Source organism: Patiria miniata, unplaced genomic scaffold, assembly GCF_015706575.1.
Source record: "Patiria miniata isolate m_02_andy unplaced genomic scaffold, ASM1570657v1 HiC_scaffold_29, whole genome shotgun sequence".
Taxonomy (NCBI): domain Eukaryota; kingdom Metazoa; phylum Echinodermata; class Asteroidea; order Valvatida; family Asterinidae; genus Patiria; species Patiria miniata.
Genome location: NW_024037068.1, coordinates 20,039,916 through 20,054,664, shown reverse-complemented (window position 1 = coordinate 20,054,664; position 14,749 = coordinate 20,039,916). Strand labels below are relative to the sequence as shown.

At 41.3% G+C, this 14,749-nt stretch overlaps 1 protein-coding gene across 1 annotated transcript; it reads left to right on the top strand.

Annotated features, from left to right (window-relative positions):
- The first annotated feature begins 3 nt into the window (after nucleotides 1-3).
- LOC119736094 (porphobilinogen deaminase-like) lies at nucleotides 4-9,077 on the top strand. The gene is made up of 9 exons (XM_038210100.1): nucleotides 4-237; nucleotides 1,045-1,117; nucleotides 1,970-2,153; nucleotides 3,108-3,185; nucleotides 3,837-3,912; nucleotides 5,057-5,170; nucleotides 5,654-5,866; nucleotides 7,158-7,253; nucleotides 8,043-9,077. The coding sequence occupies exons 1-9, from the start codon at nucleotides 175-177 to the stop codon at nucleotides 8,232-8,234; spliced, it is 1,089 nt and encodes a 362-aa protein (XP_038066028.1). The 5' UTR covers nucleotides 4-174; the 3' UTR covers nucleotides 8,235-9,077.
- Nucleotides 9,078-14,749: the final 5,672 nt, after the last annotated feature.

The following is a 14,749-nucleotide window of genomic DNA, read 5'->3' as shown; positions in this document are numbered from 1 at the left end:
AAAGAGTACACTTTTTCCGAAGCGAGATCACTGGTGCGGTATACGAGGTTGTTACGACTCGCGTTCGAGAACGCACGTGAAACCGGTGTGTGTGCTTTGCTTACACTTTTTGGTCAATTTTATTTTAAAAGTAACAGTTGTCATAATTTTAGAAGGTGCATTGGATGTTCGACAATGGCAGACGAAATAGAAGGCGAAGTACCAAATGTGATTCGTGTGGGCTCTCGAAAAAGCGAGGTATTTAGTAAAAAAAAAAAGGGCAATTGTACTTGGCATTGTAATTGAAATAGCCTGCATTTTATGATTCAAAACGACAGAGGGCGCTTGGTTATTGAAGTTTACGTACTTAAATTTGATGCCCCTCCCCCCCCCCCCATGTGTGCACAATATGGGGGCAGTGAACCAGTTGAATTTTATATTATTTGTAATCCTAAAAAAGTAGATTTTGTTTTTAAATTGCTATTTTCTTGTACATGCATGTTGTAGAAGAAGGCCAAAACATGCTAAATTATTATTTTTTATTATTTATTAAGAATAAGACGTCAACCGCAAAATAGAACCAGGCCTTACAGTCACTGACACTGTTAGAAAGCTAACGTTACAATTTTGCCATGTTTGCGGGAAGAACATTAAGAAAATGTTGATTGTTGAATAGGCCTACAATTTTTTTTTTTAAATTTAAAAAGTAGGTGGCCGGGACGAAAAAGAAGCAGGCTGGGACAAGAAACTGGTTTATTTTTTTACTTGGCCAAAAATAAATTAGGCCTAACGTCACTTCACAAATTACAAATTATTTGCGGCCTAGCTGACAATAATTTTGTTCAAACAAGGTAGAATGGTCCCCCACCCACCCACCCATTAAGAATCTGTAATGTTGGGCCCGGGACCCAGTCCACTTGTAAAACAAAACTTATTTTTTAATTACAACAAATTAAATCTATTGAAGAGCGTGGACATAACTTCTTTACAAGTCCCCGACTTCCCCATTGTTTTGTTTTTCAATGTTTTGTAGAACAATGTTAAATTTTCAATTTTTTTTTTCAGCTGGCTCTCATTCAAACCAACACGGTGATAGAAAGGCTGCAGGAACTGTCCCCGGATCAAAAATTTGAAGTCGGTAAGTGATCATGGGTAACAATTAGGTCAGTACTGTTCTTGGGCAAGACACTTTATTGCAATTGCCTCTCTCCACCTAAGACTATGGATGGAGACCTGTGAGTATAGAAACCTGACTGCGCTGATCTCAAAGCTGCCTTGCATCACAAGAAGGCTTTGGAAATTTTCAGGAAAGGTTTAGGAAATGTTCACAGTCAACAAAAATTTGCTTCGAGGTCTGATCCGAACTCTTGTGATGACTTGTCATGACTTGTGATGAATTGTAATGGGCTTGTGATGGACTAGTGATAGACTTGTGATGGACTTGTTATGACTTGTGATGAATTGTAATTGACCTCTGATGAACTTGTGGTGACTTGTGATGACCTGTTATGAGTTGTGATGAGTTGTGATTTACTTTTGACAATCTTGTGATGGCTTGTGATGACTTGTGATGAATTGTAATGGACTTGTGAAAGACTTGTGATGGACTGGTGATAGACTTGTGATGAATTGTGATGGACTTGTGATGAACTAGTGATGAACTAGTGATAGACTTGTGATGAACTTGTTATGACTTGTGATGACTTGTGATGAATTGTAATGGACTTGTGATGGACTTGTGATTGACTTGTGATGACTTGTGATGACTTGTGATGGACTTGTGATGGACTTGTGATGAGTTGTGATTTATTTTTGACAATCTTTTGATGGACTTGTGCCAGACTTGTCATGACTTGTGATGGCTTGTGATAGACTTGCAATGACTTGTGATGGACTTGTGATGACCTGTGATGACTTGTGATTGCTTGAGATGCATCTGTGATCCATCAAAAGGATCCTGATCACAACACTGTTTGTTTTCTCTCTGCAGTCACCATGGAAACGATCGGAGACACAATCCAAGACAAGCCGCTTTCCAGCATCGGCATCTCCAGCCTGTTCACCAAGGAACTGGAGAGGGCGCTAGCCGATGACAAAATCGACATGATCGTCCATTCCCTGAAGGACCTGCCCTCCGTGTTGCCAGACGGTATGGTGATAGCGACAGTCTGCAAGTACGTATCTGTATAAAGTTTTCAAATTAAAGCTATAGTCCATCATTTGCAGCCATCCGAAAAAGTAACTGGCGTATTATTGTTGAAAAACATACTTGGTTGAAAGATAGTAAGTGGACTAAACTCCCTGTGAAATTCATCTTTCTGGCAAGCTATCATTTTGAAGTAATCAACGAAAGAAGGCCTTTCCAACGGTGCGTCTTAAGACGCACCGTAGGAAAATTTAAATAAGTAGTTCGTTTTGTTATTCGGCGCAGCGCGCGCAAGCATTGGCACGACGCACAGGCGCACGCGGTTGCTATAATTCGTCGGATCAGTGAGCGACGTCGCGTATAGCTGCAATTCAAAACAATTCAAAACATGATTCAGCAACTTTTGATTTGAAATTGAGATCCTAGAATGCTGTTTTTCTCGGAATACATAACAGCTGAAGCTGAGCTGAAACTTCATTAGGTTGGTTGTTCAGTATCCTTCATTAGATTTTGACCACTTTTGTTGCTTCAAACGAACAAAATGCACAAATTACAAATGATGGACTATATCTTTAACACAAATATTCATTCTTGTGTAAACCCACTTTTGCCCATAGAGTTAGCACCCACACTTCAAATACCTTTGAGGTAATCTTCTGTGGAGTATTGAAAACACTTCAAATCACTGCACAATTCTTTTGCGTGGTTAAGCTCAGGGCAAGCAGGCAGATTCAGTCATGCTTCACTGCTCTCCACAGTGCTGTTTTCTTTGTGTGCAGTGATCGACTCTGTGAGATTACTTCGCCTGAAACTGACCTGCAGGGTTTTAGTGTAACATATTGCTCTAAATAAATTAACCTTCTACTAGGAAGGATAATGGAACACATATTTAAGTTAGTGCACGCGTCAACCTATTTCAAAACTGCTCAAGATTGAGCCTAAAATTATGGTGATTTTTAATTTTTGTTCTGCGAATTTGCAGACGAGATGATCCCCACGATGCATTGGTGCTGAGCAAAAAGCATGCTGGGAGAACTCTGGAGACGCTCCCACCGGGAAGGTAAGTTAACCCTTACCCCCTAGGCCCTCTTGGTTTGGAACCATCCGCAATCCTGCAAAATCCTCCAATTGCCACCATGTAAAAATTGGTTTCAGCCTCAGTCCTCCAAAATCATCCGTTATTTCTTGAATTTGTTCAGTGGAAGGGTGACCATTGCCTCAATCATTGTCATAGTCATTGTCATCGTAGCTGTCGCCATCACTGTCATTTTTATCTTCATTGCCATTGTCATCATCGTCATTGTTAATGTTAATGTCATCAGTGTCACCATCATTGTCATGGTGATTGTCAGTGTCATTGCCAGTGTCATTGCCAGTGTCAGTGTCATCGTCATTTTCACTGTCATCCTCGCTGCCTTTGCCGTTGTTACTGTAATTGTTAATGTTATTGTCATCGTCATTGTCACCATCAGTGTCACTGTCATTGTCATCTTCATTGTCACTGTCATTGTCATTACAATGATATCTTTTAGTGTCAAAATCAACAACATAAACATCGTAGTCGTTGTTGGAATGTCATGGCCAATGTCATTGCCATCAATGTCATTGTCAATGTGCTCATTGTGACAGTTGTTTTCAAGTCATTGCTTTATTTCTTTTGTCTCCTATAAAAATGAACTGGTTTTATCCCTCATTTTTTTCCTTTTGACAGTGTAGTTGGCACAAGTTCTGTGCGCCGTGTAGCTCAACTCAAAAGGAAGTTTCCACATCTGGAGTTTAAGGACGTTGTATCCTTTACAAGAGTCCTAGATAGTGTGACAACCCGCTAGTGGAATGTTTCAGTCAGTTAAGTACCTGTCCAGGTATCTGTTCATGCCAGTTAATCATCCTTTTGTTTGATTATCCACAGACAATTAAAACATTCAATCCTGTTCCCCTGACTATTTGTGGTAGGCTAGTCACAAATAGTCAGATCATATTTCTTGTAGGCACTGTGATGGTCAAATTCCATCAACAGACAAAAGCAGGTGACCGGTAGGCGCACAGCTGGCTTAAAGCTATAGTCCATCATTTGCAACTATCCAAAAAGTAACTGACGTAATTCTTGTTGACAAACATACTTGGTTGAAAGATAGTAAGGGGGACTAAACTCCCTGTGAAATTATTCTCTCTGGCAAGCTGTCATTTTGAAGTAATCAACGAAAGAAGGCCTTTCCTCCAACGGTGCCTCTTAAGACGCACCGTAGGAAAATGTAAATTAGTAGTTCGTTTTGTTATTCGGCGAAGCGTGCGCAAGCATTGGCACGAAGCACACGCGTGCGCGGTTGCTATGATTCGTCGGATCAGTGCGCGACATCGCGTAGCTACAATCGGCTCAGTGAGAATGTGTCTCGGACGCTGAATTCAGGCCCAATTCAAAACATGATTCAGCAACTTTTGATTTGAAATCGAGATCCTAGAATGCTGTTTATCTCAAAATATACAGCTTCATCAACTTCATCAGGTTAGTTGTTCAGCATCCTTCTTTAGATTTTGAGAACTTTTGTTGCTTCAAACGAACAAAATGCACAAATTACAGATGATGGACTATACCTTTAACAATCTCCTACACCATATCGTCGTGTCCGTGCAACAAGGTCGTATCTCCTAAAATGGGCCGTTTCAGAATGTTAAAATGTCGTATCTCACTTAAAACAACCCGGATGTACACACAAAGTCAATGAACGTCAAGATACGACCTTTTGCACAGAGCGTATTCGCGCGAGATACGACTTTGTTGTAGAATTGAGTTACGACCTTGTTGCTTGTATGTTGGCTTATAGTGTATCCCACATGCAGAACTTTTTATGGGTGATTAGGAAGTGCTGTGTTCTGGAGATGTCTACATTAAATTTGAGTCCTGATTTCATAAATGACCTTAACTCGTCTCAGCGCGGTAATCTGAACACAAGGTTGCGTAAACTAGACGAAGGCGATAACTACACGTGCTTGATCTTAGCGGCAGCTGGATTGCACAGAATGGCATGGGAACACAGAATAAGTCAGGTGAGATACCCAACTCCCTCCCCTCTTCTGAACATCCTCCACGTCACAAACATCCTCCGAACTCCCCCCTACCCCCTCCCCTTACCAGCCCAAACATCCGCCCCCCTCCTGAAATTCCCTCTCCCACCCCCCCTACCTGCCCCCTCCCCCAGCACCCCCCCCCCCCCCCCCCCCCTTGAACGTATCTGAGTGTCAACGAAATCTGTGCGGTTAACTTGTTACGGTTTCAGATCCTGCCTGTTTTTGGTCATGTTTATTTTTAGCCATGAAGCGGCTACCTGACCTAAGATTTGTCCATTTTTTGGGGTCTTGGATTGGAACCAGACTAGGAGAAAAACAAAAACAAATGAAAACTATAGGAAAGTTTTACAGATTCTGATTTAAAGAACAAACACTCCTCCACTTTTGGCACGCAGTCCTGATTTGGGCTCAGACCAGTCATTTCCAAGTATTTCATGTTTTTATCCATGGTATAATTTTTAGGTTCTTCATCCCGATGTCTGCATGTACTCCCCGTGCCAAGGCGCCATGGCCACCGAGTGTAGGTCCGACAACCCACGACTGATGCGGTTTCTGTCCACGCTACATGACCCAGTGACGCTACTGCAGTGCGTCTGCGAGCGGGCCTTGCTGCGGACGCTACAAGGGGGCTGCAGTGCACCGGTGGCAGCAGACTCGCAAGTCGCTGACGGAAAGGTACACCATAATCGAATAAAATAGAATCATACGGTACTTTTAGAAAGTAAAAAGGGATCACGCCCAAAGTCACGATGCTAGCAACATAAGCAATGCTATATAAGCTTTGAATGCAGGGTGAGATAAAGTAGAAAGTAATCTCTTCTTGGAAGAAGTGTGGTTCTGAAAAGAACCGGTTGGTTGAGTGTAGAACTCGACGTTTCGGACAGTGTGCTCTGCCCGTCCTCAGGAGGGTGAATGATGGGCTGTGGATGAGGTTGTGCGTGTTCAGTGGGGTGTGACTGCTGGATGCTTGTGCCCTGGGGAATGCCTCAGCACTGCTGCAAACCTGGGAAATAGTGAACAGGAATCACTCAAAGAGGATACAGCTTTTTTAAAATAAACCACAAAGGGAAACTGACTAGGTGCATTATGATAAGTTTTAAAAGTTGAACAAAGGAATTGACTGGGGTGGGGTTTGAACCTGTGACCTCTGGATTACCATTCCGGTGCTCTACCAACTGAGCTCCAGATCCAGCCCTATATCGGGGGTTCCCCGATTTGTCAATGAATCATAGCCTTCCACCTCTTGTGACTCGCGTTCGAATCCAACCCAGGCTTGTCTTCTCTTTCATGATCCCCGAAAGATTTGCACAGTTGTTCTTGCCTCGCTGAGTTAGATTCCTGGCGTGGTCCACAAGTGGATTGGGTTTTTTTCAGTCCCTGCTTGATGCCGTGTGGTTTCCCCAAAATATGCTTCTCGGGTTTTCCCGCATCTATAACTGTAATTTCTTGATAGTCTTCTCTGTATGAGTTTCTTCAGGCTTACGAGTAACAGTGCCTAGGAGTGCTTATGAGGAATCCTTGGTTTCATTACCAGAAATTAATAATAATAATAATAATAATATCCGCTGGCCTTGCATTGAACATGGCCAGACAGAAACCCCAATGTTTCTTGCACTGATCGAGATATAGACTCCGTGCACTAGTACCCCCTCAACGGTTCCTAGAGAGAGTTGGGGGAGACCACTGGAAGGGACATTCAAACGCATCGCTGATGGCGCCCGACTCTCACGCGAAGATTCCACGGGTTTGTGCACATTCAGTATAAAACTGACTAGTAGTGCGCACGAAAAGCATCATAAGGGCACGAACCAGTACGCGCATGCAGCGTGTCCCTCCCACTGGAGCTCTCGAAAGGGGTCACAAAGCGCCCTCTATTGTTCTTGCACGGAGTCCATTGGTTTACAATTGTCTGTGAACATTCCTAGGCTTCTGTGAAATATCCACTGTATTTTTTTGTTCTTTGCAGATAAGATTAAGAGCAGCAGCATTTAGCCTCGACGGTTCGGAGTGTGTAGAAGAGACGCAATCGGTTGCCTTGCCTCCGAACTCACTAGAGAAAGTGGTACGCATCAGGCTGTTTTATAGCATAGCAAAAGGGAGGGGGGTAGGGTGGGGATGCTGCTTAACACTCCCCTGTGTATAATGAAAGTTTGGGACCATCCAGTTCTACTGACATACCTAAATTTACGCTTTCTGCCAAAAGAAAAAAAACAGAAAAAAATCTCCATGATCATGCAGTTTCCAAAAAAAGGGCAAATGGTCATGTTATATTCTGCCATTTCTCCCCCCCCCCCCAAAAAAAGATCAAATTGGCTGTAAGGTTTATCAGAACTGTAACATGTTTAAAAAACAGTAACCAAACGGGAATGATTCATACCAGTTTGATGCAGCAGCTTCAAATCAACGCACTGTAGCCAAAAGTTCATGGCTCTGCTTACCACAGAATTCCGTGCTTACGATCACCATCCCGTGCTATCCTTAGTTTCAGGATGTACGCATGTGCAAAAGCCAAAATACCTTGCTAACCTGTGAAATACGCTCACTGTAAGCATGGAGTTTTCTGCTACGGTAAGCAGGGATTGTCGCTGACGGTAAGCAGAGCCGTGAAATTGGGCCCATGTTTCTACCCTCACAGGTACCATTTATACCTGCGAGTGGAGATGCAATTGTCGTAAAATATCTTGCCCAAGAACACATTCTCTGTGCTTTGTGTCTGCAAATTTCTTCCAAGTTTTACTTTCCAAGATGCAAAGCCTGATAATGGAATTCACATTTTACGGTAATCCAATGGTCTCCTTTTGTGCCCTAATTTATTTTTAAAAAATTAAAAATAATTGTATTTTTTCATCAGGAGCCCTCGGACCGCACCGATCCCTTCCGACTCTACTCCTTCACCGTTGCCCCCAACCTATCCCATGATGCCTTGCAGGCTGCCGAGCAACTCGGGTCCACTGTTGCCACGGCGATGCTCAAAAATGGCGCCGACAAGATCCTGGAAGCGGCCAAGCAAGAAATTGAGGCGAGACGGAACAAGCAGGACTGATGCGTTTTTAGCATGGTTATTAACCTATCTGTGTTTGTATTCCAAGCTTGAGCGTTATCCAAACTGATATTGGCTCCGTGCGCAAACAAGCGAGGGCGCTTTTTTACCACTTTTGAGAGCTCAGGGGAGGGGACACACTGCGTGCACGTACTGGTTCACTTGCGTATGGCACAAGGTGAAGTACGCACGGCTTATTTTATTCACAATGTGCACAAAGCCACTAGCGTTTTTTTGCGTGAGCGTCAGCAACGCGTAAGAATGTCCCTCCCAGTGGTCCCCTAACTCTCCCTTTCTTACCGTTGAGGGGGTACTTGTGCACGGAGCCCATAGCATAATGTGTTACGCACAATTAGTAAAATGAGAATTTCAAAGTGCTTAGTCACGTGCGTGCACTCAGTGTTGGCGACTTAGGCCAAGTTCGCGCAAGGACTATAGTTGACCAATGGTTAACTAACGTTTGCCCGAACTCTGTCTGGTCGATGGTGGTTGACTTCGCTAGTCGACTATTTGGAACCAGCCTACTGGGGTTGGTTGCTTCGCTGGTAACCAATAGCCGCGCGCATTCATAACGCTAGCAGAGAGCCAGGATCCAGAAGTTTTGCGATGACATTTTGACCAGCGTTTGACTAGAGACGTTCGCATGTTGCTATCAGTGCGCAGGCGTAAGGTACGTCACAAATCAACCACTAGTCGACTAATGGTCCTTGCCCGAACTTGGCCTTTCTTGGACCCAACGAATGAGGATTAAAAATACTACTCCATGTACAAGTTTCACTACTGCATTTTGCAAGACATTCCATAATATTCATGAAGCCAAGAATGAAGAATCCAATGATACAAAATGAAATCCAGAATTTATTTTCTCAAAAAACAATGTTATTATTGGAATAATACAATTCAAATGATACACATTTTTTCATTTTCAATTTTAAGGTTTTTATGTGGGCAATATGACACTTGTTGCCTTGGCAGGACAATCTCATTTGTGCAAAATAGTCTAATAATGTTTTACATTCAAAGAAAGAAAATTTAGAAGATTAAAATAAATATTTAACACAAGTACACTCTTTTGTTTTTATAATGTTCTCTAAATCTACACATGGAAAGAGATTAATTACAAAGTAAAATGTACAGGTATTATGTTTATTTAAGCATGCATAAAACTACATGTAGGCTTATTATAAAAAAAAAGATGTATTTTTACTACTGAGTACTGTAGGTCCTCACAAATTGAAATTTAAGAATTCAGGTTTGTACATGTAATTCATATAACTATTAACCGATCAGCAGTGTGACCGTTTTAGCCAAATTTCGGCTAACTTTGACATAATTCTTGTTAAAAAACGAGTTTGACAGAAAATTTGACAGAATGGATTTTTTTGGCAGATTTCTGGCAGAATTCTGCAAAAATGGTTATTTGACAGAAAAACAGCAAATTTGAACAAAAAAGTGGTTATTTGTTTAAAAAAAGCTTCAATCCTTTCAAACAAACCCTTCCGTAATGGGACAGGTTGGCTGGTCTAGATGCTGAGGTTCACTGGGAAACGGACTTTGTTGTGGCCGGATCCGCGTTTTGCCCGAAATTTTCCAATAATTTCACAACATCTTTATGTGACTAGATTGTTCTTATGTAATTTGAATCTTAATTAAGACAATACTACCAATCTGCAGGTGATTTTAAGTGTTTATTAGTGTATTTCGAGTAATTCTGGGGGAATTTGGCAGATTTTTGATAAATCTGACAGATTTTTGATGCACATTTAGCAGAATTTGGCTCTGACCTTACGGTCACCCTGCCGATCAGTTACTCTGGGGCGCATGGCCTAGCGGTTAGGGTTAGACTCGCATGCTAAAACAGTGTGCTAATGTCATGCCACTTTCGTGGAAATATGCGCCATCTTGTTCAAGGGGCAAAACGAACACACGTTGCTGAGCAAGCTCACGTCTAGCAACGCCTGTTCTTTTTGCCCCGTGAACAAAGATGGCGCACCGTGAAAGTGCTTATTGAGTTGATAGTCTTTGTCCAAGACTGTATTTAGATTTTGCTCCCTTACTGCAGCCGTTACTGATGACCAGCGAGCGCGATAAAACCACCGTGGTGGTTGTGGGCACTATCAACATCAGTCTTGGATGAATGCTAATTCTTTTTACATAATTTCCCATTCCCATTCGCAGTGTAAACTTTCTATTGCAATGTACTGTGCATGTATGTACATGTATTGGCTCTGGACAGAATGTATTTACTAGCAACATAACAAATCAAAAATCTACGTCTCAAAAAAAGTTCTAGTTCTAATTAAAATAAGATACAGTATACATTTTATCATACATTTTACATGTTGGTGAATAATTGAATTATGGATAAATCAGGGCATTTAAAAAAAAAATTATACACTGAATACAAGGTAATAAAAAATAATGTGAAAGACATGTGACTGCCTATGTGTGTGTTTTAAAGGGAAAATACAACATTTGCAAACATCAAAAAATAAAACTACCAAGTTTTTACGAAATACCTTACTAGGATGTTGGTTAATGACAGTCTAAGCATTCTGTAAAATATGGGACCTGGTGTGAAGTCATTTTCAAGAAAATGGTATTTTTGTATACATTTCCAACGGTGGTCGGCCGACCATCGTTGGAAAAACCTAACAATTTTTCAACTACTGCTCCATATTTACCATTTGTTTCAGTCCAAATTGGGTTTGCTATTGGTTATATGTTCGTGAATGGGTGCAGGCCAGCTAGACTGGTTCCCTTACATGTACCTTACAATTTTCCGGCATCTACATGTATAAATTGATCCATTTCATATTTAGTGGAGTCGGGGAACCAGACTACTTGAACATTTTTGGTTTTCTTGGTTTTTCCAGCATTTTCGGACACAAAACCTCAAGTATGTCAGTGTAACAATATTTTGATCTATTATACTAACCCCTCAACTAGTTCATTTCTGAAAATTACAGCGACAGCCAATGATGTACATTCCTTTAGCCATAAACAGAGCTTATAGCAGAAAGACAGCATTTAAAAAAATCAGATTCCAATCACAAAACACACAAAACTGAAGAGGAAATTAGGCACTGCACATATTAGTTTTGGCAGTGCAGTTTCCAACAAGAAGAAACATTGTCCAGTACTGCTGATTTTAAGTGAAACAACTATCAAAATAAAATGAAATATTTGAAAGATTTTTGAAGTGAAACCGTGTCCAAAGAAAGCACATCGCATTTATAAGCAGGGGTGTGAAATCTCAGCTTTAAAGCTGATTTCAGCTTTTTTTGTTTTGGATTTCAGCTTTTTTCCCTCACTGGCTGTGTACAAAAGTATAGGAGATTTCCAATGTTCAGCTTTTTTACACCTTTTTCAGCTGTTTTTATCACTATTATCAGTGGTCACTCACACCCCTGATAAGGCATTAATAAATGCTTCAAATAGTTCATCCATTGCTATTGGTCAAGAACCTGTCACATGGGTTTAAGACCAGTCTTAAAACAGTGTGCGAGACGCTGCACTCCGCCCCACATGCACGCAGTATGCATACCGTGTGCACCGGCTACAACCAGGTACCGGTATTTGAGAACCACTGCTTAAAGGGAAAATACAACATTTGCAAACATCAAAAAATAAAACTACCAAATCATTTTGAAATACCTTGCTGGACTGTTAGTGAATGACAGTGTAAAGCATCCTGTAAAATCATGGCACCTGGTATACTGTCATTTTCAAGAAAAGTGGTATTTTTGTATCAATTTCCAACGCTGGTCGGCCGACCAGCGTTGGAAAAAACTGGCTTTTTTTCAAATACTGGCCCCAATTGACCATCGCACTTGTTTGCAATCGATTACACACCTATGAACGGGTACAAGCCAGCTAGACTGGTTCCCTGACCTTACAATTCCCCAATGTATGTAAACTGCTCTGTTTCTTCTTATATGGAGTCGGGGAACCAAACTACAGGAAAATGATTGTTTTTCTTGGTTTTTATAGCATTTTCGAACCCAAAACCTCAAAAAAGTCAGTGTAACTATATTTGCTATATATTTCCAACCCCCAAATTCCATCCATTTCTGAAAATTACAGCAAAAGCAAATGATGTATATTCCCTTTAACAGAGATGTTGGCACATGATGCGCAATGCACATCACAGAAGTTGCCTGAACATGGAGTAAAATCGTTGGAAGTTGGTCAACTTTTCGACTTTCTTGGGGATAATTCTGCTCGGCCATTATCGGCAGCCAGGCCCCTAACCAGTTTTAACCACACATTTATACCGGTTCCACCGCACTATTGTCCCCTTATTACTACATGTAGAACACAAGGCTCTAGTAATTCTTTTCAATAATATTATAGTGGAACACCTTTATAACAAGGTCCTTGGCACTTTACATGGAAAGATTCCCATATCTGGCCGTCACTTGTCACCCTGTGCACAAACCCTATAAGACTGGTTTGAACATTTCTAAGTGGTTTCTCAGTAAATACTTCAATATTTTCCCTGCAAAATTTGACTTTTAAGGACATTATTATCACTTTCTGATAGCGGTCACTGAAGGGAAACATTAGTGGTGGTCAGATATGGGAATCTTTCTCTTTACAAATTACCTTGTTATAACAGGTACATTGTGTAACATGCCATCAGCCTGGCATTTGGTCAGTATCAAATCAGGGCACAAATGGCTATAGTGCGCATGCGTAAGGTATACTGCCCCTAGAGTGGTAACAAGCATTTTGATGGACATTTTGAAAAAAAAGGGTGATAACACCCAAAAAGCTGCCACCGCTGCAATGCTATCACATATTTTCCAACTCTGGAGGTGTATACCTTGCCAAAAATCGCTTTGACGATTATTCCCCTCATTTGATACCAGTGGCCAACATTTTGGACCGAGGCTGATGGCCTATTATCAGTAATGGAAAACAAAGAAAAGCAAAGACTTGGGACCTAAAATTGTCCTTGTTATAAGCAGGATGTTGTATTAAAGCCCGAGTCCATCATTTGCAGCTATCCAAAAAAGTAACTGGCGTAATTATTGTTGAAAAACATACTGGTTGAAAGATAGTAAGGGGACTAAACTCCCTGTGAAATTATCCTTTCTGGCAAGCTCTCATTTTGAGGAAATCAACGAAAGAAGGCATTTCCAACGGTGCTTCTTAAGAAGCACCGTAGGAAAATTTAAATTAGATGTTCGTTTTGTTATTCGGCACAGTGCGCACAAGCATTGGAACGACGCACAGGCGCGCGCGGTTGATATAATTCGTCGGATCAGTGCGCGACATCGCGTAAAGCTGCAATTCAAAACAATTCGAAACATGATTTAGCAACTTTTGATTTGAAATTGAGATCCTAGAATGCTGTTTTTCTCGGAATATGAAGCTGAAGCTGAGCTGAAACTTCATCAGGTTAGTTGTTCAGTATCCTTCATTAGATTTTGAACACTTTTGTTGCTTCATACGAACAAAATGCACTAATTACAAATGATGGACTATAGCTTTAACATTGCTCTCATTATCAGGCTTCGACTGAATGACATGTACATTTTCACCAATTCGAAGCACTGATGCTGGACCTAAATTTTTGTTTATTATATACAGTACATGGAATCACATTACATATGCTTACCAAACAAAACAGCACTGGAATGGTAGTTTACTTGACATTATAAAGTGTAGATATTTGGGATAGAGTCTGTCTGTTGGACCGTCCGTCATAGTCAGTCAGTCCATGAATGATTGACAGCTCCACGGGGAGTCAGTCAGTTAGTCAGTCGATTAGTCAGGTGCACAGGGGAAACTAGGCTAGCTCTCTGGGACCAGCAAACATGACCTTGTTTCATAATACCTCACAGGCAGAGTTGTAATGACTCGAGTCCATGACTCGACTCGAGTCCGACTCGAGTCAGGCATGCAACTGGGAAATCACAAAAAAAGAGGAAATTCAAATTTTTCCCCCAGACTTTGTACAGTGTTTTTCTATTTTCAATGGCACACATGGGAAGTAAAAAAAAGAGGAAATCAGCTGATCCGAGGAAAAGTTGCATGTCTGGAGTCACAATTTTTGGTGACTCGACTCGACTCGAGTCCCCAAGGGTAAATGACTCGACTCGACTCGAGTCACTGCAAGCAAATGACTCGACTCGACTCCAGTCCCTCATCAGAAGACTCGACTCGACTCGAGCGAAGGCTAATAAGACTCGAGTCCCAAAAATAAAAGCACAACTTTGCGAAAAGTATTTGCAATGACTTGCGGTGCAAAATTTATGCTCACTTCGCTTTGCGAATTAGTCATGTATAAATTTACAACGTGTCACAGACTCCCACCTCATGGTTCTAGAACGCACAAAATACTATCCAGGAACCAGATTTTCTAATTCACTATTTCATCATTGGCTTTAGGCGATTTCTTATAAAGCTCCTGGATTCGAATGCTGGCTAAACTTATGGCCTCCTTTTATACATTTTGGTATATAATGTTCAAATATTCGTGACTCGAATTGACTCGAGCTAAATATTTG